General features: G+C 40.2%; 1 protein-coding gene across 2 annotated transcripts in view; it reads right to left on the bottom strand.

Annotated features, from left to right (window-relative positions):
- furinb (furin (paired basic amino acid cleaving enzyme) b) overlaps nt 1–21,010 on the bottom strand; it is a 148,396-nt gene that overhangs the window by 43,683 nt on the left and 83,703 nt on the right. The window contains exons 4-6 of one of the 2 annotated variants that reach the window (XM_007228136.4): nt 14,238–14,333; nt 6,702–6,830; nt 1,350–1,426 (exon numbers count right to left, since the gene is read on the bottom strand). In XM_007228136.4, coding sequence (XP_007228198.3) covers nt 1,350–1,426; nt 6,702–6,830; nt 14,238–14,333 — 302 coding nt within the window. Of the gene's footprint in view, nt 1–1,349; nt 1,427–2,465; nt 2,601–6,701; nt 6,831–14,237; nt 14,334–21,010 lie in introns of those variants that run through there. The other variant, XM_022672158.2, reaches the window with a different exon arrangement.

Genomic DNA, 21,010 nt, shown 5'->3' with positions numbered 1-21,010 from the left:
GAGGGAGAGATAAAATGAGAGACAGAGAAAGCAAGAGGGAGGCAGGGAAGTGTAAATGAGGAAAGGGTGAGTAAAAGAACACAATCAGGGATAGAGTGGGAGAGAGAAAATGAGACAGAGAGAGGAAGAGAGAAAGTGTGAGTGAAAGAGAACAGAAAGTGTATGATGCAGGTAGAGGATAAAGTACAAGGCTCAAACAGAAAAAGGAACAATAAAGAAAAGTGTTAGAAAGAACTGGGGAAGATGAACAAAAAAGGCCTAAAAAAGAGAGAAAGACTGAGAAAGAACAAGACAAAGACAAAGACAGAGAGATAAGAAAACAGCGACAAGAAGAGCAAAGGTGAAGTGAAAGAGTGAGAAGAAACAAGTGGAAAAAAGACAATGTGACACTGTAAAGGCAAGGATAAAGACAGGGAGAAAGAGAGATAGAGAATGTTTTTTGAAAAGTAGAAACAAAATGAACAATGGAAATAGAAAGGAATGACAGTGAGAAAAAGAGAGAGAAAGACAGTGAGAGCTAAAAAAAAAAAACAGATGAGAGGTGAGAGCAGAGTGTGAGGAGAAAGCAAGAGACTAAGAAATAGAGAGAACCAAAGAAAGAAAATGAGAGAGCAAGCAGAGTGGCAGGCACACAGGAGAGGGACAGAGTGACAGTTTGAGAGAAAGTAAAAGCAGGAATGTGAGAAAGAGAGGAGGGTAATGAACGAGGCTGAAAAGAAGCAGAGAAAGGAAGAAAATTACTGAAAATTTGTGCAAGAGTGAAAGAAAGAGAGCGAGAGCAAGTGAGGTAGAAGAGAGGAAGGTTAATTGCTGCTGTGCTGCTGCGGGCGACTGACACTCACAGCTTGAAGGAAGGAGAGCGCGAGAGGAATAGAGGAGAGGAGGAGAGTGAGTGGAAATGAGAGTCAGTGGAGAGGGAAAAGGCGGTGAAGGACACCCTCTCCCAGGGGGGGCTAACAGCACGTCTCCTCAGTCGACAGTTATGAGATTTCCTCCAGAATTAATCTTTCATGAGCTTTTAGAGGGGAGAGCCTTTTGGAGCCGGCCAGGTGCACAGACTACATAAAACCACAGCGAACGACAGGTCGGACCGGCTTTCACACTTTTACACGCCAAACAAATCGTAAATTTCACACACTTTACCTCCTCTTTTACAAGCGGGAGAGTTACGGATGAAACTGTGTGTGTGTGTGTATTTACAGAATGACGTCTGCAGTCACGTTATACTGAACATATGGCGCCGCTTCAATAATTCAAAAAGGTTCTGCTGTGTGTTTGACTTCGCCACCCCGGCACGTTCAGTGTTTGTTCATTGTGAAGAGTCATCATCCAGTGATCATCAGGCTTACCTGTTATCGTTCAGCTGTGTATATCTGGGCTGAGGATCAGGATCTCGGTCATTCACATCATAACTCGCGTCTGGATCCTGAAGAAAGATAGAATACACTTAACATGGTTGGCCGGTTTGTGGACATTCTATCAAACAGAGCTACTTTGAAAATGCTTTTGCAGATGGAAATAATCAAGTAATAATCTGAGATGCTACAGTTACAATATTACAGCTGCCAAAAAGGTTTGATGTAGCAGAACATGAAAATGAAAAAATATTTGATGAAACAAAAAAAAAATATGTCCAAAAGTAAAAATCAAACTTGTACAGTCTATCCGATGGGGGATGCACTATTAAAACTTTATGGTACATGCTGTACATTTGCACTCCTGGGCACTAAAGACACTTTAATGTACAATCTGTATATTCACACTCCTGGATACCATTTACACTTTTCTTAAATACAATACTTGCACAGGTTTATATTCTATATTCAGTATATTCAGTATTGTCATATCTGCTGAACCCTGCTTTTCCTCTTTCCCTATTTATTCTGCATTACGTCCTATCTACGGTTAGGTTACTTTCATACTTTGTACAGTTCTGTATTGTTTGTATTTATTTATTTTTGAATGTATTGTTTGACCGGGTAAGATCGATCATCCATCGATCCATCCATAGATCCATCTATCATCCTTCCATCGATCCATCTATCATTGATCCATCATCCATCCATCCATCAATCCATTCATCCATCCATCCATCATATATGCACTGCCTTGCCATGCCAAAAGCCATAGGACTAGAAACATGTCCCATGACTTTTGCCATATCTAATAAAAAAACTAAAGAAAGCTGTACTGAACTGTGGGATGTGTGTGGACCTTCTCCTGTGGGTGGTAATGCCTAAACTGATGTATTCCTGGTACATATGGGACACTGTGGATCGAAAATGTTTAATTGTTTAAGTGTTTACTAGCGCTGCTAACCACTCTGTTGAACATATTGGAAATCTAAGCTTACTCTAACTAAATGGAAGCGCTTTACTCACCTCGATAAACAGTTTTCAGGAGAGAAATCTGTGAGATTAACATCCAATATTATTCAAATTAAAAAGAAAAGCTTTTTAAACTACCTTTTCAGCTTCTTTTGTGTGAATTTTAAGTACACTCTGTTCTGGAGTTCTTTTGTAGACTTTTGTAACCCCGTGCACTGAGAAGGGAGCGTACATCTGTCTTGGGAAGCCATGCTGTCAGTGTAAGCATGTGCCCTTAGACCTGAGTCTCTTGAAGAAAGGCTAAGAAAAGGAAAAGAGACACTGAAGAAATGGCTCGCTGTTTGAAGCATGGTTGGCAAAATAGGTTTCTACTGCATGATGGAGCTGTGCCACAACAAAAGCCTTCAACTGAGCGTTTTTTTCTTTTGGACACTTGTCAGTTGCATCCCAAATGTTGGTCTCTCCAAGTCTGGACTATCAGGCTAGAAGGACGAAGGCTAAACACATGTTTCCTCCGTTCATGTGTTGCCAACAAAGAACGGGCTGACGGCAGTGACAGAGAAATGACAGAAAATTGAAGAACATTTTAACTATTCAGCAAAACCATTCCCACAGCGTGATATCCGACAGCGCCGTTAGACACCGGCTCATTCCTCGCGGTACTTTAGGAAGCCCTTGTGGGGATAGTTTCTGCTGAGTGCTCTCAGGCTTCACAATGCCTCCTCCCGCTCTGCTCCAACAGAATGAATAATGGAGCAGATTGTGCATATGAATAATCCACATCCAATATTCCCAATCATATGTACACCACATACTCATGACTCACACTGTGCTCTAGGGGTGGGCCATATGGTAAGAATTGTATTACAATGTTTAAATACTACAATATATACAAAGACTCTTGTGTAACACAATATTTATTGTAATATATTGTGATGCACAAAAAATGCATCATTATTAAACAGGACTGATTAGGCTCTTTTTAAAAATAAGCAAAGTTAGTGAGTGTTTCTTTAAGCTGTGAAAATATTCATAATGTGCTCTGAAACAGAAAAAAATTCACAATAAGTAAAAACAGTGTTTTCAACTTATTGTATTTCTCTTTAAATTTAAGATGCAAAATATTTAAAATGGCAGATTACATTTTTGGGAGGGCAGGAAACGTTTTGAGGCTGTGAGTTGCAAAAAGGTGGGGAAACACTTTTATATTGCCTGTACAAATTAAAACATTGGCTGTGTCTCATTGTGTACTACACACTCATACTCTAAGGTGTATTCTAAGGTGTATATTAGGGGTGGGCAATATGGCCCTAAAATAATATCACGATATTTCATGGTATTTTTGCGATAACTATACTCTTGGCGATATCAATTATACACTACTGCAACAAAATAAAAATTTAATTTTAATATCGCATACAATTTATGTCACACCCCTATCTGAGATATAAAAAAAAAAATCAAGAATTTGATCAGATTTGTAACAGAAGTCAATGATCCAGAATGTCATGATGACTTATAATGCACTCTAAATATCTCCATGTAACCAGGATTAAAGTAAAATAAACGATACTGGTAGTCTCTAGTAGATTAATATTGGAAAATGAAAACAGTGTGAAAAAAGTAGTACCCTGATTTAATAATTAGGTGTGGGTGATGTGGCACGATATATAAGAGTATAATATCGTTCACGATATTCAAAAATGTTGGCGATATTATTGCGTACGATATAATATGGCACACCCTTAGTGTATATCCTAATTTTAAAAGTCCGGGTACGGCAGGTTAGTACAATAAATATGAACATACTACACAGTTTTGTACAGGAAATTATAAAGCATTGCTATGTCAGCATATGTCACTGCAATTTCTCCAGTTGCTGTGAGTAGCTCCTCCCTTTTCCTTTCCATAGCATTGTCAATTGTTACCACACTCAAAATGTATTTTATTAAATCCATGCAGTGCATTTCTGATGGCCTTAAACATCATAACAGTTTATCATCTGCTTACTTAATATGCTTGCTAAATGTTAATCTTATTACTCAATCATATTTCTCTTGACACTTACTTATTGTAAATGTGTTATGTGGTGCTGACCACAGGAGGATGGGTTCTCTTTTCAAGTTTTGGGTCGTTCTCAAAGCTAGACTGCTCTTAAGATTTGGTTTTCCGTAAGTTTGCATGGAGACTCTATCCCGAGAGAGCCACTATCAGCAATGCCTATTAGTCACTTGGACTCCCCTAAAGTTGCTCCAGGATACTGTCCACTGCAAAAAGTGCTGAAAAGAATTTAATTTATTTCCATTGAGCCTTTCAGCCAACAGGGAGAGAGGAATTTCCCAGAGAACAGCAGGGAATATCGAGTTCTCAGACTCCCAGCTACGGCCCAGTGATAGGATGTGACCTCCTTACAGAAACAGCACACAGAATTAATTCTGTTACTCCAAACATAGATTGGTCAGTAGACCTCTATTATTTATATTCCACAGACTTTCATAACTGTCTTGAAACACTAGCCTTGAGGTAAAAAAAAAGACCATAAACTGAATATGAAAAATATGTTAGCATACTTTTACAACTTAAAAAAGGACTATTGAGGACTATTGATCAATAAAAAAGGGATTAAATTACAATAAATAAAAATTGATTCGAGTTCAAATCGTGTTTCTAACATTGAACGATTCAGAATCGATTCTTATTTTCAAAAAATCTTTTGCGGGTGCAGCTACTGTCGTGCAGAGCTTTTTAACTGTACCGCGGAGCTTTTAAACTGTACCGCAGAGCTTTTTAACTGTACAGCTCAGCTCAGCTAAGTTAAAAAGCTCCGCACGACAGTAGCTAAGCTCCGCTGTACAGTTACAAAAAACTCTGCGAGACAGTAGCTGAGCTCCGCGGTACAGTTAAAAAGCTCCGCACGACTGCAGCAACAGAAAGGGAAAGTTTTTGCCCCTACTGCCTTTCCCTATTAAGCTACAGAGAGGCGTATAGTGTCGTGTTACGGTGTTTGTTGCTGCGCCGCTAAAGTATGGAGGTTGAAGAAAAAAAAAGCCAACCGATTTGAAAGAATCGGAAAAATATCGATTCTGAAGATCCAAAGATTTGCAGCCCTATTAATTATACAGATTAATTGCATTTTTCCTTTTTAGAACTGAAACATTTTAGTACTGCATATGTAAATGTAACAAAGTACTGTGGTAAACACAATTTTAACAGATAAACAGATGGATTAAGACATGTAGGAACGGAAACATGGCAAACGTGATTCATGCAGAAATAGTGTATGTGTGTATGTGTATGTGTGAGACAGAGAGGAAGAGCGAGAGATGGGAACGATGAGAGAATCCACCTTCTGAACTCAAACTTTTATTTTTAAACTCAATATAAATTTAAAAGTACATAAATGTTTCTTAGCCTGATTACATGTTTCTAAGATAATATTACGCTTGTTGTACATGTTTCTTTAAAGAGCTGTTTTAAAAATGGCTCTAGTAGCTAAGAATAAGGATGTACAACTCATATATTTTAAGGCCGATTTCCATGTGCACAAAGTGTTTGGGTTAAATTACAGAGAGAAGAAACACCCTGGCACATTCCCAGGACTTTCAGATTCTATGATGTGCTCTGCAGTGCACCAGATTCCTAAAATAAATAAAATAGTTCTCCGTTCTAAAGTATGTAAACAGCATTAATCAAATAAAGTGTAACAAACAAGAGGTGACTGGTCCTAATGCATGCATAATTTGTGTATAGTTTTAGCAGCAGGCTTTGAATGCAGTAGGCATCTATTTACCTGGCTTATATCTTTTCAGCCATAAAATCGTTACAGACCAAAATAAAAAAAAAAAGAAATAAATTGGCTGATTGCCAACTGTGTGCTTGGAGGCAGACTCTGCCAATTTAAGCTGATTTCGCTTTTGCATTCCTAATATAACACCCATTTTCCAAAAGGAGTGCAGCTAAATTATATTAGCCTTGTATGCATCTATTACATCAGCAGACTGTAAAAGAAGATTTCTATTAGATTAGTCTTTTAGCTTCACTGCACTAAAGAACATCATTCCGGACTCCAAACAAGTCTTGGTTGATCAGCTCTATTAGGAGTACAGGAAAGATTGTGTTCATTTCATTTTTTGGTGAAATGTTCCATTAAATGCTCAGCGCAGGTCCATGTGCCCCGGCTCCCATTCCTTTAACTCAAATATGAATAACTGTGTCAAAGTTTACACTTTGCACTTTTCCATCCAGGTACTGAATAATAAGCATTTGGAGGAAAACTGTTTGGTAGGAAGTTATGCAGTTGCATCATTCCCTCCTCAGATGTGTTTTTGAGATTTGGCACGAGCAGAGGCTTCTCGAAAAAAGAGAGATACTCACATAATTCTGGGCCAGATCAGGGTGATCCTTCTCAATCCCGTCGTCGAGGATGGTGATGACCACGCCCCTCCCTGTGAAGCCCTGCGCCCAGGCCTCTTTCACATGCAGGTCCCGTCGGTTGGGGTTGTACTGCCAAATGAAAGGTAGATGTTAGACGACACATCACAGACTGCTGGGATTAAAGATCTGGGGCATGTGGCCAGTTCACTGAGCAGCAGAAAAGGAGACACTGCTCTTCAGTTTTCCTTTAGAACACTGAGGCGTATCTAAGCCGAACGCCAGTCAGGAAGAAAATTAAGTCTCAGTTACAGAATCTGGAATCCGAACACATCTACAAATACGTTATGCTTCAAACGAAGGTCACGCATCACAGTTAAGCTAGAGATATACTTGCTGTCTTACCATGCATTTGTGTAGACAACTGGCTTTGTCATGAACATAGCTGGCTTTGTGTCATGAGTGTTATTGGCTTTCACCAGAGTCTTTCACATGGCATAGCAGAAAAGACACCTCATACAGATGTGGGTAGACCTTATTTTAAAATCGTTTGACATTTTAATGCAGCTGAGTGCTACATTGCCCCCTACTTTTTCTGTGTGCACTGTATGTTGCGTACACGTCATGTTAATTTTTAAAGACATGCAGGATGCAGGATACGTAAGGTGACCATCATGCATATGAGAACAAAAAGTTAACATCAATTATACATTGTCTTGCCAAAAAAAAGATTTAGTTGGACCTCTAATGTTTTGTGTAGAACACATTCACTGTGGCATTGTTTCGATAAGCTTCTGCAATGTTATAAGATTTATTTTTATCCAATGTTGCATTCATTTTTTTACCAAGATTTTGCATTGCCTTACAAAGTCTAACATATGCCAAGGATTCTCAATGGGGTTAAGGTCTGGAGTCTGTGGTAAACAATCCATGTGTGAAAATGATGATCTCATGCTCCCTGAATCACTCTTTCACAAATCCAACCCGATGAATCTTAAAAACAACTGGAATATGCCCGTGCCATCAAGGAAGAAAAAAATCCATTGATGGAATAATTACGGTGGCCGAGAAAGCCCAACGCAGTGCAAATTGAAAAGCGCTGCAAAAGCACAAAACACATCCATCAAAATTACAACACAGGCGCAGCAAATAGAAAAACGCGCTGCAAATAGAAAAACAAGCTGCAAAAAGAAAAACGCGCTGCAAATAGAACCACAACACAACGGAAGTGAGTCACAACACAACGGAATTTTCCCGGGGGACCTTAAAAGATACTGTACCAGCTAAGCTGCGTCTTCAGTAACGTCTCGGACTTTACTATGTGTACAAAGGACAATAAGTGGCAAACAAGGCGTTTTGTGAAGCAGAACTTTTAATAATATGCACACAACCGTGGTAATCACAGGTAATAAACATAACTTACTTTTCAGAAGCTTGTTTGCCACTTAAGTTACTGTCCTTTGTATACAGCTGGTACAGCATCTTTTAAGGTCCCCCGGGAAAATTCCGTTGTGTTGTGACTCACTTCCGTTGTGTTGTGGTTCTATTTGCAGCGCGTTTTTCTTTTTGCAGCGCGTTTTTCTTTTTTGCAGCGCGTTTTTCTATTTGCTGTGCCTGTGTTGTAATTTTGATGGATGTGTTTTGTGCTTTTGCAGCGCTTTTCAATTTGCACTGCGCTGGGCTTTCTCGGCCACCGTAAATAACCCATTCTTTCACTAATGCTTTTAGAAGCCATCTGCGTGCCTAGATGCTTGGTTTTAATACACTTGTGACCATGAAAGTGATTGGAACCTGAATACAATGATTTGGATGGATGAGCGAATACTTTTGGAAATAAAGCGTAGCTAATAAGGTGCATAAAATAATTTAAATTCAGAATTTACAACATTTCTTATCTATAACAGGATATGCAAGAGCATTATTGCAAATCAAATTTTTCATCCACATCTTACACCCCTGCTACAAACAAAGCACAAAGCACTGTTAAATGTCTGATAAACATAATATAGAATCAAATTCTACAAAAAATTAGTTATAACCCTAAGCTGCTACCTGTTAGAATTTACTGTACCTAGAAGTATTGTAATGGTATTGGCAGTATGGTATCGTAATGGTATTTCTCATCTCCGTTTGGTGCCATGTGTAGAGTGATTGGCTCACATACACTATATTGACAAAAGTATTAAGACCTGCTCATTCATTCTGTGGACCACAGCACCACTGCTCAATACTAGAGAGCTTTATACCCTTCTAGCCCACACATCTGGTATAAAGCATGGTGCCAACAGATTCACATTCATCTGTGTCTTTTGTGTACCACATCTCTATAAGGCGTCGACATCATTATGGCCTACCATGCTTTATTTTCTGAATTGCACTACATCACACAAACACATTAGCAGTGTTCTTAATGCTGGAATGAATTCAACTGTTGTAAACGGCTCAGCAAATGGTAGCTTTACCATTGTGTCCAAATGCATTTTGTCAAAGCATCACACAAGAGTGCATTATGTGACAGCAAGGCTTTTATCTTCACCCCATAGTTGCCTACAGATGCAGAAAAGCTACGCTGAAACATTATATAAGTAATCATACAGTGGAAGTTTGCTTCAGTCTAAAACCGTTTCAACAGTTGTATTAAAGGGATAGTTCGGTATTTTTGACATGAGTCTGTATGGCATCATCATAACCAGTGTCGTGCATTCACACTGACTTACCCCCCACAGCGTCCTGTGAGCCGAGTTCTTGTCCAGTTTAGGTCAAAGCGAAAGTAGTCCGGCATGTTTGCTGGGGTCAGGAAAATAACTCCTTTTTCTTCCCAAAGCAGTACGTGTTCAAAAGAGTGATTTATTTACATCACAAAAAACTAACCCTGCAAAAGTCACGCCTCGTAAATCACTTGGGTCCTACTTTCTCTCGTTCCATATCAATGCGCGCAGCGCTGCAACCTGACAGCTAGCCTACGTGTTTGGGTCGCTTTGTTTACTTCTCGCCTCGAGAACATGTCTGACTAAGAGAGTGACGAGGAAAACATTGATCACCGCTCAGGGCCACGGGGATATCTTTATGAACCCGAGTATACAGATGTTGAATTTCGCCAAATGGAATTAGATCGGGCAGAAAGAGAGGGTGGACAGAGAAGTGGTGGAAGATGAAACTGGAGCCACTGCTGGAGCTGCGATACCCAGGGTGGCCGACAAATCCTGGTGCACTTGTTTCAAGTGCGAAATAATGCAGACCGAGGTGGAATGCTACTGTTGCCACGAGTGGGACTTAGTTATGCCCGAGATGCAAGACCTATCCATTGATGAGGATGTCAGCGGGGCAGCTGCTTGCATCACAAACAACAGTGACTTCCCTGCACTCCTGAATGCTGGTGTGTTGAGAACTTTTTTTACGCTATGAGCGAATGCTGTAGAGAACATTGGTAGGCTACAGTTTTATTTACCTGGGGTGCAGGGACAGCAGATTTCTTCAGAATCCGTTTCTTCATCTGTCGTTGTCCAGGACATGTGGATAAAAAGTCATCATCGCTGCAGTGCGCACTGCAAACACGAAGCTTTTTTATTTTTTCCACTTTTGTGTCCACATGGATGCCCAGCGCTAGTACCCAAAGTTTCCTCAGAGCAACATCAGTCACAGGAAAACGATGAAAACTCTGCGGAGAATCAGCCACATCTTTGTTGCTACAGCCTGGATAGTCACAAGTCCGCACCATTTTAACACACACACACACCTAGCTATATATATATATATATATATATATATATATATATATATATATATATATATATATATATATATATATATATATATATATATATGTGTTTACAAAGCTTATAAAAGCCAATAGACTTCTCCCTAAAGTTAGCTCGTTTGCGTTGCTAGTCTGAACACAGCTGCTAAGCACTGCCAAAACACAGAACAAGTTGACGCGTGCGCAGCTCGCTGTCAGAATGACGCGCACTGATACGAAATGAGAGAAAGTAGGACCCAAGTGATTTACGAGGCGTGACTTTTGCAGGGTTAGTTTTTTGTGATGTAAATAAATCACTCTTTTGAACACGTACTGCTTTGGGAAGAAAAAGGAGTTATTTTCCTGACCCCAGCAAACATGCCGGACTACTTTCGCTTTGACCTAAACTGGACAAGAACTCGGCTCACAGGACGCTGTGGGGGGTAAGTCAGTGTGGATGCACGACACTGGTTATGATGATGCCATACAGACTCATGTCAAAAATACCGAACTATCCCTTTAATACATGAAAACAATTCTGACACCAAAGTAAACAGCTGCTGTGCTGATTAGAACACTGTGGGCTGATGTGTATTGGTATACCACACACACATCAGCACATTAATAGTCTTCTCCCATCATGGAACACAATATTACTGAATGTCTGAAAACAACTGATACCAGAAAGACAAATTGGGATGTAGCCATTGGGGCATGCACACACACGTCAAAACTGTCTAATGCCAACAGAAAGTTTTCTGTGCTGCTAATGACATTTTTTTGAACATGCTGTTATTCTGCTGTATCATCAGAAGGCAGAGTTCACTTAAGAATGAAGTGACTGACAGCTTTAGCTGGAAAAGACAGTCTGAATTACATGGAGCAGCTGAGTTGTTATCAGGCAACTAGCCACTTCTATTCTATTGATTATGTGGTGATGTACTGTTGGTTGCATTAACTGAAAATCTGTAAAACGTTCCTTGCTGTTTGTTTTGGTAAGTCTGATGTAAGTGTAAAATTGGCAGTGTGATTTGAATAGTTGTTGGTAAGCCAGCTAACATTTATGTAGTTTTGGACGTGCTGTATTTATATATATATATATATATATATATATATATATATATATATATATATATATATATATATATATATAAGTGTATATAAGTGTGTTGACTAATGGACACCTGTGCTGACCAGCCCCAACATTACACTAGAAGTGATGTGGGAAAAGCAGCATCTATCCACCCTAACTGTGCTGATGGCAAACAGCATGATCCAGAATTTAAACCAAAATCTGATCCTAGTGACAGCTGCTCTGAGGTCCGAATATTTTTTTTTTTAGTTCAGACATGTCATGGTACCTAAATAAGACAATGGGTAATGTTAGAAAAGCTAAACTGAATCTAACTGAAATACATAATTTCACTATTAATTTTATTTGTAAAATTATTCACTGGAACATTGTGACTCATCCCCGGTTGCAGAGCTGTACTGCGGAACACATACTAAGTGAGAAAGCTGGTTTCTGCAGAGCTGAGAGTCAGCAGGAGTCTGAATGCTTGACGTGGAGAGAGCAGCAGTGAAGCTCAGTGTGGAAGCTTCTCTACATGAAGCCCTGGAGCCACGCCACACAGTCTCCCACTCTGACTGACACCTCGCTGAGCTGCGGCCTACCTGCTGAACTTAACACACACACCCCCCCATCACAAACACTGCACCTTCCACAGTGAGGGACAGCCCACCCAACAAGCTAATGAAAATAGAGAGAACTCCTGATGTGACACAGGTGTGTGTCTCACACACACACACACACACACACACACACACACACACACACACACACACACACACACACACACACACACACACACACACACACAGTGTGGTGCAGCAAGTGGTGCTGAAGAACCAGTGTGTATGTGTACACACACATTGAGACACACACACACACACACACACACACTCCTTATACATGCAAATACTCTGCAATCATGATGCAAAACCCTCCAGACCCCCCATCCCCAATTTCCTCTCCATCTTCTTCCTTTGACTTTCTCTTCGTCTCTCATTCCTCCTTCTTTCATCCTCTCCTCCTAATAATACTATTAGTGCTTCCTTCTTTCTCCACACATTTCACCATATCACCTATTTTAACTAGCTTTTTTCTTTTACTTTGTTATTTTTTATTTTGGTCTTTTCTTAACTCTCTTTCATTATTCCAATTCTGTCTTTTCTCATTCTTTCTGCCCTTCTGCTCCTTTTTGTTCACTGAATTAATTTTTCTTAGGTTTATCTTTTAGTTTATTTAGTGACTCCCCTTTCTTCTTTATGTCTGTATCACTTGGTTTCTTGCTTCATTCTTTTAATTCTTTCTGCTGCCATTTCTGACCTTCTCAGCTGCTTTTAGTATTTTTCTCATTCTGTACATGCTTTTTTAACTAATTTTTCTTTAGTTTATCCTTCTTTACGCTTGTTCTCTTTTTTCCTTCACCCTTTCTTGCTTATGTTTTAAATCTATTTTCCTTCCTATCACTATCTTTAGCTTTTTTCTTTCTCCTTTTTCTTTTTATATTATTTCCTATGTTTTCTGTAATAAGTATTTTTCATTACAGTAAATAAATACTGGCTTCTCTAAAACTGAAAGAAATTACATTTCCTCACTATTGTTCACTCTCTCCAGCCCTGCTTTGTTCTCTTTGTACACTTCTGCTCCTCTCCTCCACTCCTCCACTCGCGTGAAAGCAATCTCCACATCTGATGTATTGAATGTAATTTTTGAAATTGGGCGCGTCCACAGCCAGTAATAAGACAGCTACTGACATGATGGTAGATAACTGGGCTCTTTTTGAATCACTGCAAAACAGCAAACTGTCACAAATAAACTGGGCTGCTCTCCTCCGTGAAAATAAATAACCAACGAAAAAAGGGAAAGAAAAGCATTCGGGCTCTATCACCACGTGGCATCTGCGTTCCTAGCATAGCGGCTTCAAAACAGCTCTGCGTGTTTTCCAATGCAGATGGCTTGTCAGCTGGCCTGAAGGAGCCGAATATTTAACAGATTACACATCTAATACTGGATGGCAGTGATGGCTTTGGGTTTGATGTTTGCAGGTAATTTCTGTCAGAGACGCCAGAAACGCATTAGTACACATGTAGCTCACGGCCTGCGTACGGTATAGAGGTAAGATCAGGACAAAGCAGACTGCAGCGGCAGCCTAACACAGTTCACTTTGTTCCATACAGTACAGTACCTGCACTCACCTACCCACTTACTCACCTACCTCCATCCTTCTTTCTTTCCCCCTCATTTAATTCTATTTTGCTGTCTGCTTCAGTGGTCTAAGATGGATTTCTTTAATAGCTAATATCTTTGATAATGAATTATTTAAAAGAACAACCTTAAGGTTAATAGACTGCTCCATCTCACCCTTTCTCTCTCTCTCTCTTATTCTTTCACGCTAACTCCCTCGCTCACTCCCTCCCTCCATCTATCTGTCTGTCCATCTCATCTGGAACAAGCAAGCGCAACTACATTATCCCAATCAAATTGTGACTGAAGGGCCTGGTATAAACGGCAGCAGTTTGTTAGAGTCTGCGGATGATTGAGTTCCACTGACGAATTTAATTAAAATACCAGAGTAACTGCTGTAAGACTTTTAATTGCAAATGCCAAAACAAAAGCCATTGGCAGTCTCATCTTCTTTGGCATGACAGACCCAGTTTAACCGAAGGGCTTAACTGCTGCTGACTGATAGAGGGAGCATCTGAATCAGAGCCTCCTAGCTTGAAGCTTGTCCACTTACCAGGTACCACTGCTGGGGGAACTTTGGATCCGTGGGCTCGCTGTAAATATCTCTCTTCCTCCTCCGCTTGGCAACCTGCTGTTCTGCCCAGACCACCTAAAACGAGATCAAAGACACATGCATGTTCAGAGATCCAGACTCACACTCATATATACATATATATAGAAAACAAACATTCACTCACTGAACACCCACAGGGCTTCGAAACCCACACATTTCTCCACCTCTGCTTCTTCATCTCAGCCATCGTACCCACCCCTCCACAACCCCTACATTAATTCAGAATCCTAAATGGCTTCTATCTGCAGAAAAGTTCAAAGCACTCTCAATTTAATCTGCTGGACCTGCTAAGTGTGCATGCATGTGCTAATCTATGATTAGAATGACCAAGTCTCCATCACGTTCCTTTCCAGGAACTGTCCACTGATCAAGAGCTATGTGTGAAGGAAACAAATCATTAGCATCAGCCGGAGATTCTAAAATGGTCATATGTTCCCTGCTTTTTTTATAGAATAGATTGTATATTGTCCAAATGTGTGGACACCACTTCTAAAAAATCATTCAGCTACACAAAATTACACATATTGCTCACATAGATGTGCAAATGCACGTATACAGCTTATCTTGAGCCTACTGGCACCATCCCTAATGCCAGTTGTATGCTAGAGGGACATAAAGCACTGCAGCATTGAGCTGTGGAGAGGTGGTACTGCTTTCTGTGGAATGTTGGCACGCCATCCAATCAATCCTTTAGGAATAATTTGGGGAGTTGGGATGAAGTGTGGTGGTGACTGTCTAATATTTAGAGATCAATAAAGCTACTGTTCCTTGCACAATGCTCCAAAATCTAGTTGAAAGCCATCCCTGGACAGTAGAGAAAGTCCAACATGTGCAGGAGAAACTCTTAATTACCATTTATTTTAGATGAAACAAAGAATGGGCATAAAGTGTCCATGTACTCTATACATAGAAAGGAGCTCTAGATACTTTTGGACATATGTACTGTAGTAGTTTTATTAAGTGCGTCTTAGAAGGTCAACTTTTATCATCTATCATGGGATGGTTAAATAATAATAGTTCAGTACATGGACTGGGCTGTAAATGCCAAGATTCTTATATTTTCTTCCTAAAATGTACATAAACCAGCATTCATTTACACTGGTAAAATAACAGCAAATTCATTAGAAAATGGGGGTTTTGTTACTTGTTAATAGAACTTTATTCTAAAATGCTAATTTACTGAAATGTTAACTGTTTACTGTGTCTATAAATCTAAATATGTTTAGTGCTAACCCTGGTCGATTGGTTTTAACATATCTTTAACATCTCTTTGTTTACCTAGCTAGAAGCATTATTCACTAAAATGTGTAAAATATGCACAGCTGATCAATTTATTCACCAGCCCACCAAAAACCTGCTCATTTAACAAAGTTGTTTAATGGCACATCAGCAGCTGATGCTATATATTCATGATGACATCCAGATAATTATTAAAACATTTATATTAACACAGTCTGTAATGTAAATGGTAGGCAAAATCTATATGTATAGTTGGAATTTCAGAATTTGTAGTAGTTACTGAGAGTCACTGAGATTAGATTTGGATCACAAATGTCATGACATACATATCAAAGGTACTGGATGGACTTCTATCACACCAGCAAACACAGTTCCCCCGCTCCACAGCTCAATGCTGGGGGCTATGTAGCCCTCGATCTGAAGCTTGGCACTGTGCAAGGTGACCTTAGGTTCATGGGCAGCTCCTCCTCAGTGCCTCATTGTGTTGGCAACACTTGTTTTTAAAGAGATTACATGGGCTAAGCGTGCAGCATTTGGACATACATACAAGTGGGCTTCAATACAAGTAAAACACACAGTATAATAATGCAAGAAACATTTTAGAAAATGGAAGAATATGGGCCTTTTAAGGAAGCACAGGGAACGGCATTAGAAGAGGCACAGTATCTCCCCTCTCCAAAAACACTAAACAATCTGTAAAAGGGCCCAGAGAGCCTGGGAGCTGCTTCCTATCTGACAGGAGGCATTTTCCAATCTGGACACCCTTTAATCTGAGCTCTTTCTAGGAAGGGCAAGGAGTCATGCAGCCTTACATCCAGCTTTCTATCGTGCTCCGTTTCTCACACGCTTTTCCTCTTGCTCTCCAATCTTGTCTGCATCTCTTTCAATCACTCTTTCTTTTATCTCTCTCTCTCTCTCTCTCTCTCTCTCTTTACCTCCTACTCATGGAGCAAGGCTCTTTGTTTATTCTGGTTATATTCAGCTTCTTTATCTGCTTATTACTCTTTCTCGTGGCCTCTGTGACTAATCAAAGTTTGAAGCAATGCAAAGGCTCAGATTACTTTTTTATGGCAAAGTAGATCACAACCTAATATTACAACACTCGTGAACCATATGCTACTTTTAATTATTCACAATAAGTGTATAAATATTAATAAATTTAAGTTCAGGGGAACTGTGGAGGTCAGCATGAGAGCCAGAAGAACAAAATAATACACAAAGGTACATCTGAGGAAAAAAGGGAACGCCTACTAAACAAAAAAGAACACCTACTAAACTGTTAAACATGGGGGTGGGACAATCATGCTGCAGGATTTTGTAGCTGTCAGCGCATTGGAGTATTGCAAGCGTGGATGTAGCTATCACACCATTTAGCTTTTATTTGATCAAAACAGTATTTTAAAAAGCAACATGGTCTACCTGAAGGAACACAAACTGAAGCTTTCTGAATGCCCCTCACAATCCCCTGACATAATAATAGATTTTTGTAAATAAACATTAAACAAGCTGTGCAATAAGACAAACCAAGAATGTTTTAGAACTAGAGGTTTTCCCTTTTGCAAAGTTTAAAGGCTGTATCAAGCCTACTTTAGATATAGATGAACCAAAGGGGAACGGCAGGGCTCTTAAGTAGTAAAACTATATTTTTTAGAGTTACTGCGATATGAGTTTTCACAATGAACATGTCAAAAAAGTTGTGATAATAACAGTCACATTTTACCTGCCATACCAACATGCTGCAACAGAGCAAGCTTGTCATGCTGCAGACTGTGACATAACGAGGGTGGAGTTAGAGTGAGGTAGATGTCCACAGTGAACGCACACATCAAACTACTTCTTGGGTCTGGGAAAAATGAGCACAGCAAAGCCAAGTGCCAAAAAATTTCAAGAAGCTTTTTTTTTTTTTTTTAGCTTAAGGATAACATAACATCCCAGTTTGTTTCTTTGTCTGAATACTGTGGAAGGTGCTGGACAGAGACCAGTGCGTACATTAATCACATGTACTCTGGATGCATAATTACATGGTTTGTAATGTACACTCAGAGGTAGTAATTTATTAGTCAATGGCAGCATCACAACAGGCACCTCCATGTAAAACAGTGGGGTATGTTGTGTTGGCAGGGGCTTTCTTTCTGAAACCTAATTTAAGGGTATGACACAGAGTCTGTCTCTCTCCCTGTGTATGTGTGTGTGTGTGTGTACTTGTAATTTAATTTGGGGGAGTGTTTGTGAAAGTGCAGTGTAAGCGAAAAGAAACAATGAATATGAAGAAGGGAAGAAGCCTGCAGAGGGCAAACACCCGGCTTACCCCGAGATCCCCCTGACACTGATGTGCGTGCAATTAAATATCAAATACACCTTCAGTTAAATAGTGTCTCCAATGACAGCCAGCAGCAATTTAGGTGTTTATGCTCATCATATCTGCATAATGCATTTGTTTGAGGACAGTGAATTTACAGAGTCAGAGTTATGTATCTAGAGAGAAGGTCAAGCAGCTTTTCAAGCACACCTTGATGTCTGTGTACCTGAATGAGTTTTGATATAGAAAAGTTTCCCAATATTTAGTAGCTTAATTAAGTAAATATACAAACCAAGGCAGTAAGAGGAAAAAAAATATATATCATTATCGCAAAAAGTTTTTAATGTAAACATATTGTAAGAGCGGCGGACTGAGTTCATGTGACATAACTAGGCTGGAGGCAGAGCGAGGCAGAGAGACTACCTGGCCTGTGAAAAATCTCTGAAGTCAAGCCAAATTCAGAAAACTTTGAAGAGCTTAAATAAAGTAAAGTAAGGACCTTAGTTAATCGGGTACCACATCATCAGTAACTCCAGTGTTTTTGTTTATATCACCCCTAATACAAACCCAGTACCCAGCACGGTCAGTCATTACCACCCACTACGTTGTGCACATTGGGAGGTAATGCCATCTTTGTATTCTCAGTATAGATTTTGGTAATAAATGCTTGCACAACTTGCAAGCAACAAAATGCCTAGCTAAAACTCCAAAAAATCAGGTTGCCTTGCCATGAGCATGCTGGCCAGTGTTTAGCCTCAAAAGATTAGACCTTTATAAAGATCATATAGGTTTGGACGTTCCCAAGTCACCCAGAGGTAACACTTGATTAATTTACATACTGACAAACTGAGGACTACTATTTAATTATTCTGAAATGCTACCTACATCTTGCTAACTGGACAGCACCTTGTGTTTGCTTCTCTATGAGTTGGCATCACTCAAAGAACCATTTATTCAGTTTGGTTCCAGATTTCCGACAGAAAAAAGCTCCCTGCTGAATTCTGCTGAATCAGCAGCACACCTGTTTTAACATAACAAAGCACTAATTAAGCAATGCAGACATTAGATATAAATAATATATAAATAATACTGGGTTGTTCAATGAAGAAATAGTTTGGACGTGGTTAAACGAAAGTGTTAAACCATTACTTAAAACTCGATTATTTGTAATATTAGCTGACCTAATCTTTGCAGGTCTCTCTTTCACTCTTTTTGCACTTTCACTTTCCCTCTCTCACACACACTCTCGCACCTTTTCCCTCTGAGCCTCACCCTTGCTCTATATCCCCCAGCCAGACCCTCAACTTCACACACTCAGCCTCACCCCTTTCTCTCCTTCACACACTCTCTCACACATACTTCCTCTCAATTCCTTAGCCTTGCCCTCATACATTACCTCTTACAATTTCTTCTTCTCATCCTCACCCTGCTCTCTCTCAACCTTACCCCATCAATTTCAACCTCTCACACTCACACTCCCTCTATTTCTTCCTCTAAGCCCCACCCTTTCTCTTCCTCAGCCGTGTATTCATCCATACTCTTGATCAGCCCCACATTCTCTTTCTATCAACCTTGCCTTCATCCTCACTCTCTCTTACTCATCTTCTCCATCCAACAGCATCAGCCACACCCTCTCTCTACTTCAGCCCCTCCCTCTTTCTCTCCATGGGGCTGACTCTATACCGCTCCATTAGGCTAACTCTCTCTCTCTGCCCCCATCAGCCTCACCCTCTTTCTCTCCATCAGCCTCACCCTCTTTCTCTCAATTATTCTTACTCTCTCTCTCAATCAGGCTCATCCTCTTTTTCTCCATCAGTCTCACTCTCTTTCTATCTCTCTCTTAATCAGCCTCACCCTCTTTCTCTCCTTATCATCCTTATCAGGCTCACCCTCTCTTTCTCTCCATCAGGCTCACCCTCTCTCTCTCTCAATTATTCTTACTCTCTCTCTCTCAATCAGCCTCATCCTCTTTTTCTCCATCAGTCTCACTCTCTTTCTATCTCTCTCCTTATCAGGCTCACCCTCTTTCTCTCAATTATTCTTACTCTCTCTCTCAATCAGGCTCATCCTCTTTTTCTCCATCAGTCTCACTCTCTTTCTATCTCTCTCTTAATCAGCCTCACCCTCTTTCTCTCCTTATCATCCTTATCAGGCTCACCCTCTCTTTCTCTCCATCAGGCTCACCCTCTCTCTCTCTCAATTATTCTTACTCTCTCTCTCTCAATCAGCCTCATCCTCTTTTTCTCCATCAGTCTCACTCTCTTTCTATCTCTCTCCTTATCAGGCTCACCCTCTCTTTCTCGCAATCAGCCTCACCGTCTTTCTCTCTCTCTCTCTCTCTCTCTCTCTCTCTCTCTCTCTCTCTCTCTCTCTCTCCCTCTCTCTCTCTCTCAAATACCCTCACCCTCTCTATCGACATCAGCTTTACCCTCTTTTTCTTGTCATCAGCCTCACCCCCTCTCTCACTCTCTCTCTCTCTCTCTCTCAAAGAGCCTCACCCCCTCTCTCTACAACATCATCACCCTCTTTCTCTAAATTAGCCTTACCCTCTCACTCTCCCAATTAGCTTTACTTTCTCTATAAGCATCACCCTTTCCTTATCAGCATCACCCTTTCTCTCCTTACAAAGCCTTACCCTCTCTCTCAATCAGCTTCAACCTCTCCTTCCATCAACCTTTTCCTTATTCTTACTCTCTCAATGTCGCCCATCCTCTCAATCAACCTCACCCTCTCCTTCCATCAACCTCTCCCTCATCTTCACTGTCCCACTTTAACCCTCTCAATCAGCTTCATCCACTATGTCCATCAATTTCACTCTTACCCTCTCTCTCTCTCTCTCTCTCCTTCAGCCTCACCTTGCTTCCGTTACATTTCTGCCGCTAGAGAGTAAATTTATCCTAAACCCGTGGAACAAGGTAAGGTCACACTTGCTTTGATATTTTTAGTTTCCTTTGACTTCTTTTCCTCATCCTCGGTGGAAAGCAGAGGCTGTGACCTCATTCGGATTTTGCATGGAATTACATTATGCACACTGGAACTGTACGCTTTTGGAGATGATCCACGTGCGCCAACTCTCACACTGCATTGAAATATTACATATTTCCGCAAGGAGACCTTGCTTTAGGGAAGGTATTTACAAGCTGCTAATTTCAGAAGCTAGTTCATTAGCAAGGCT

The sequence above is a fragment of the Astyanax mexicanus genome, chromosome 2 (genome assembly GCF_023375975.1).
Source record: "Astyanax mexicanus isolate ESR-SI-001 chromosome 2, AstMex3_surface, whole genome shotgun sequence".
NCBI lineage: Eukaryota > Metazoa > Chordata > Actinopteri > Characiformes > Acestrorhamphidae > Astyanax > Astyanax mexicanus.
The sequence above is the reverse complement of the archived record's forward strand: the minus strand, read 5'-3'. Positions and strand labels throughout refer to the sequence as shown.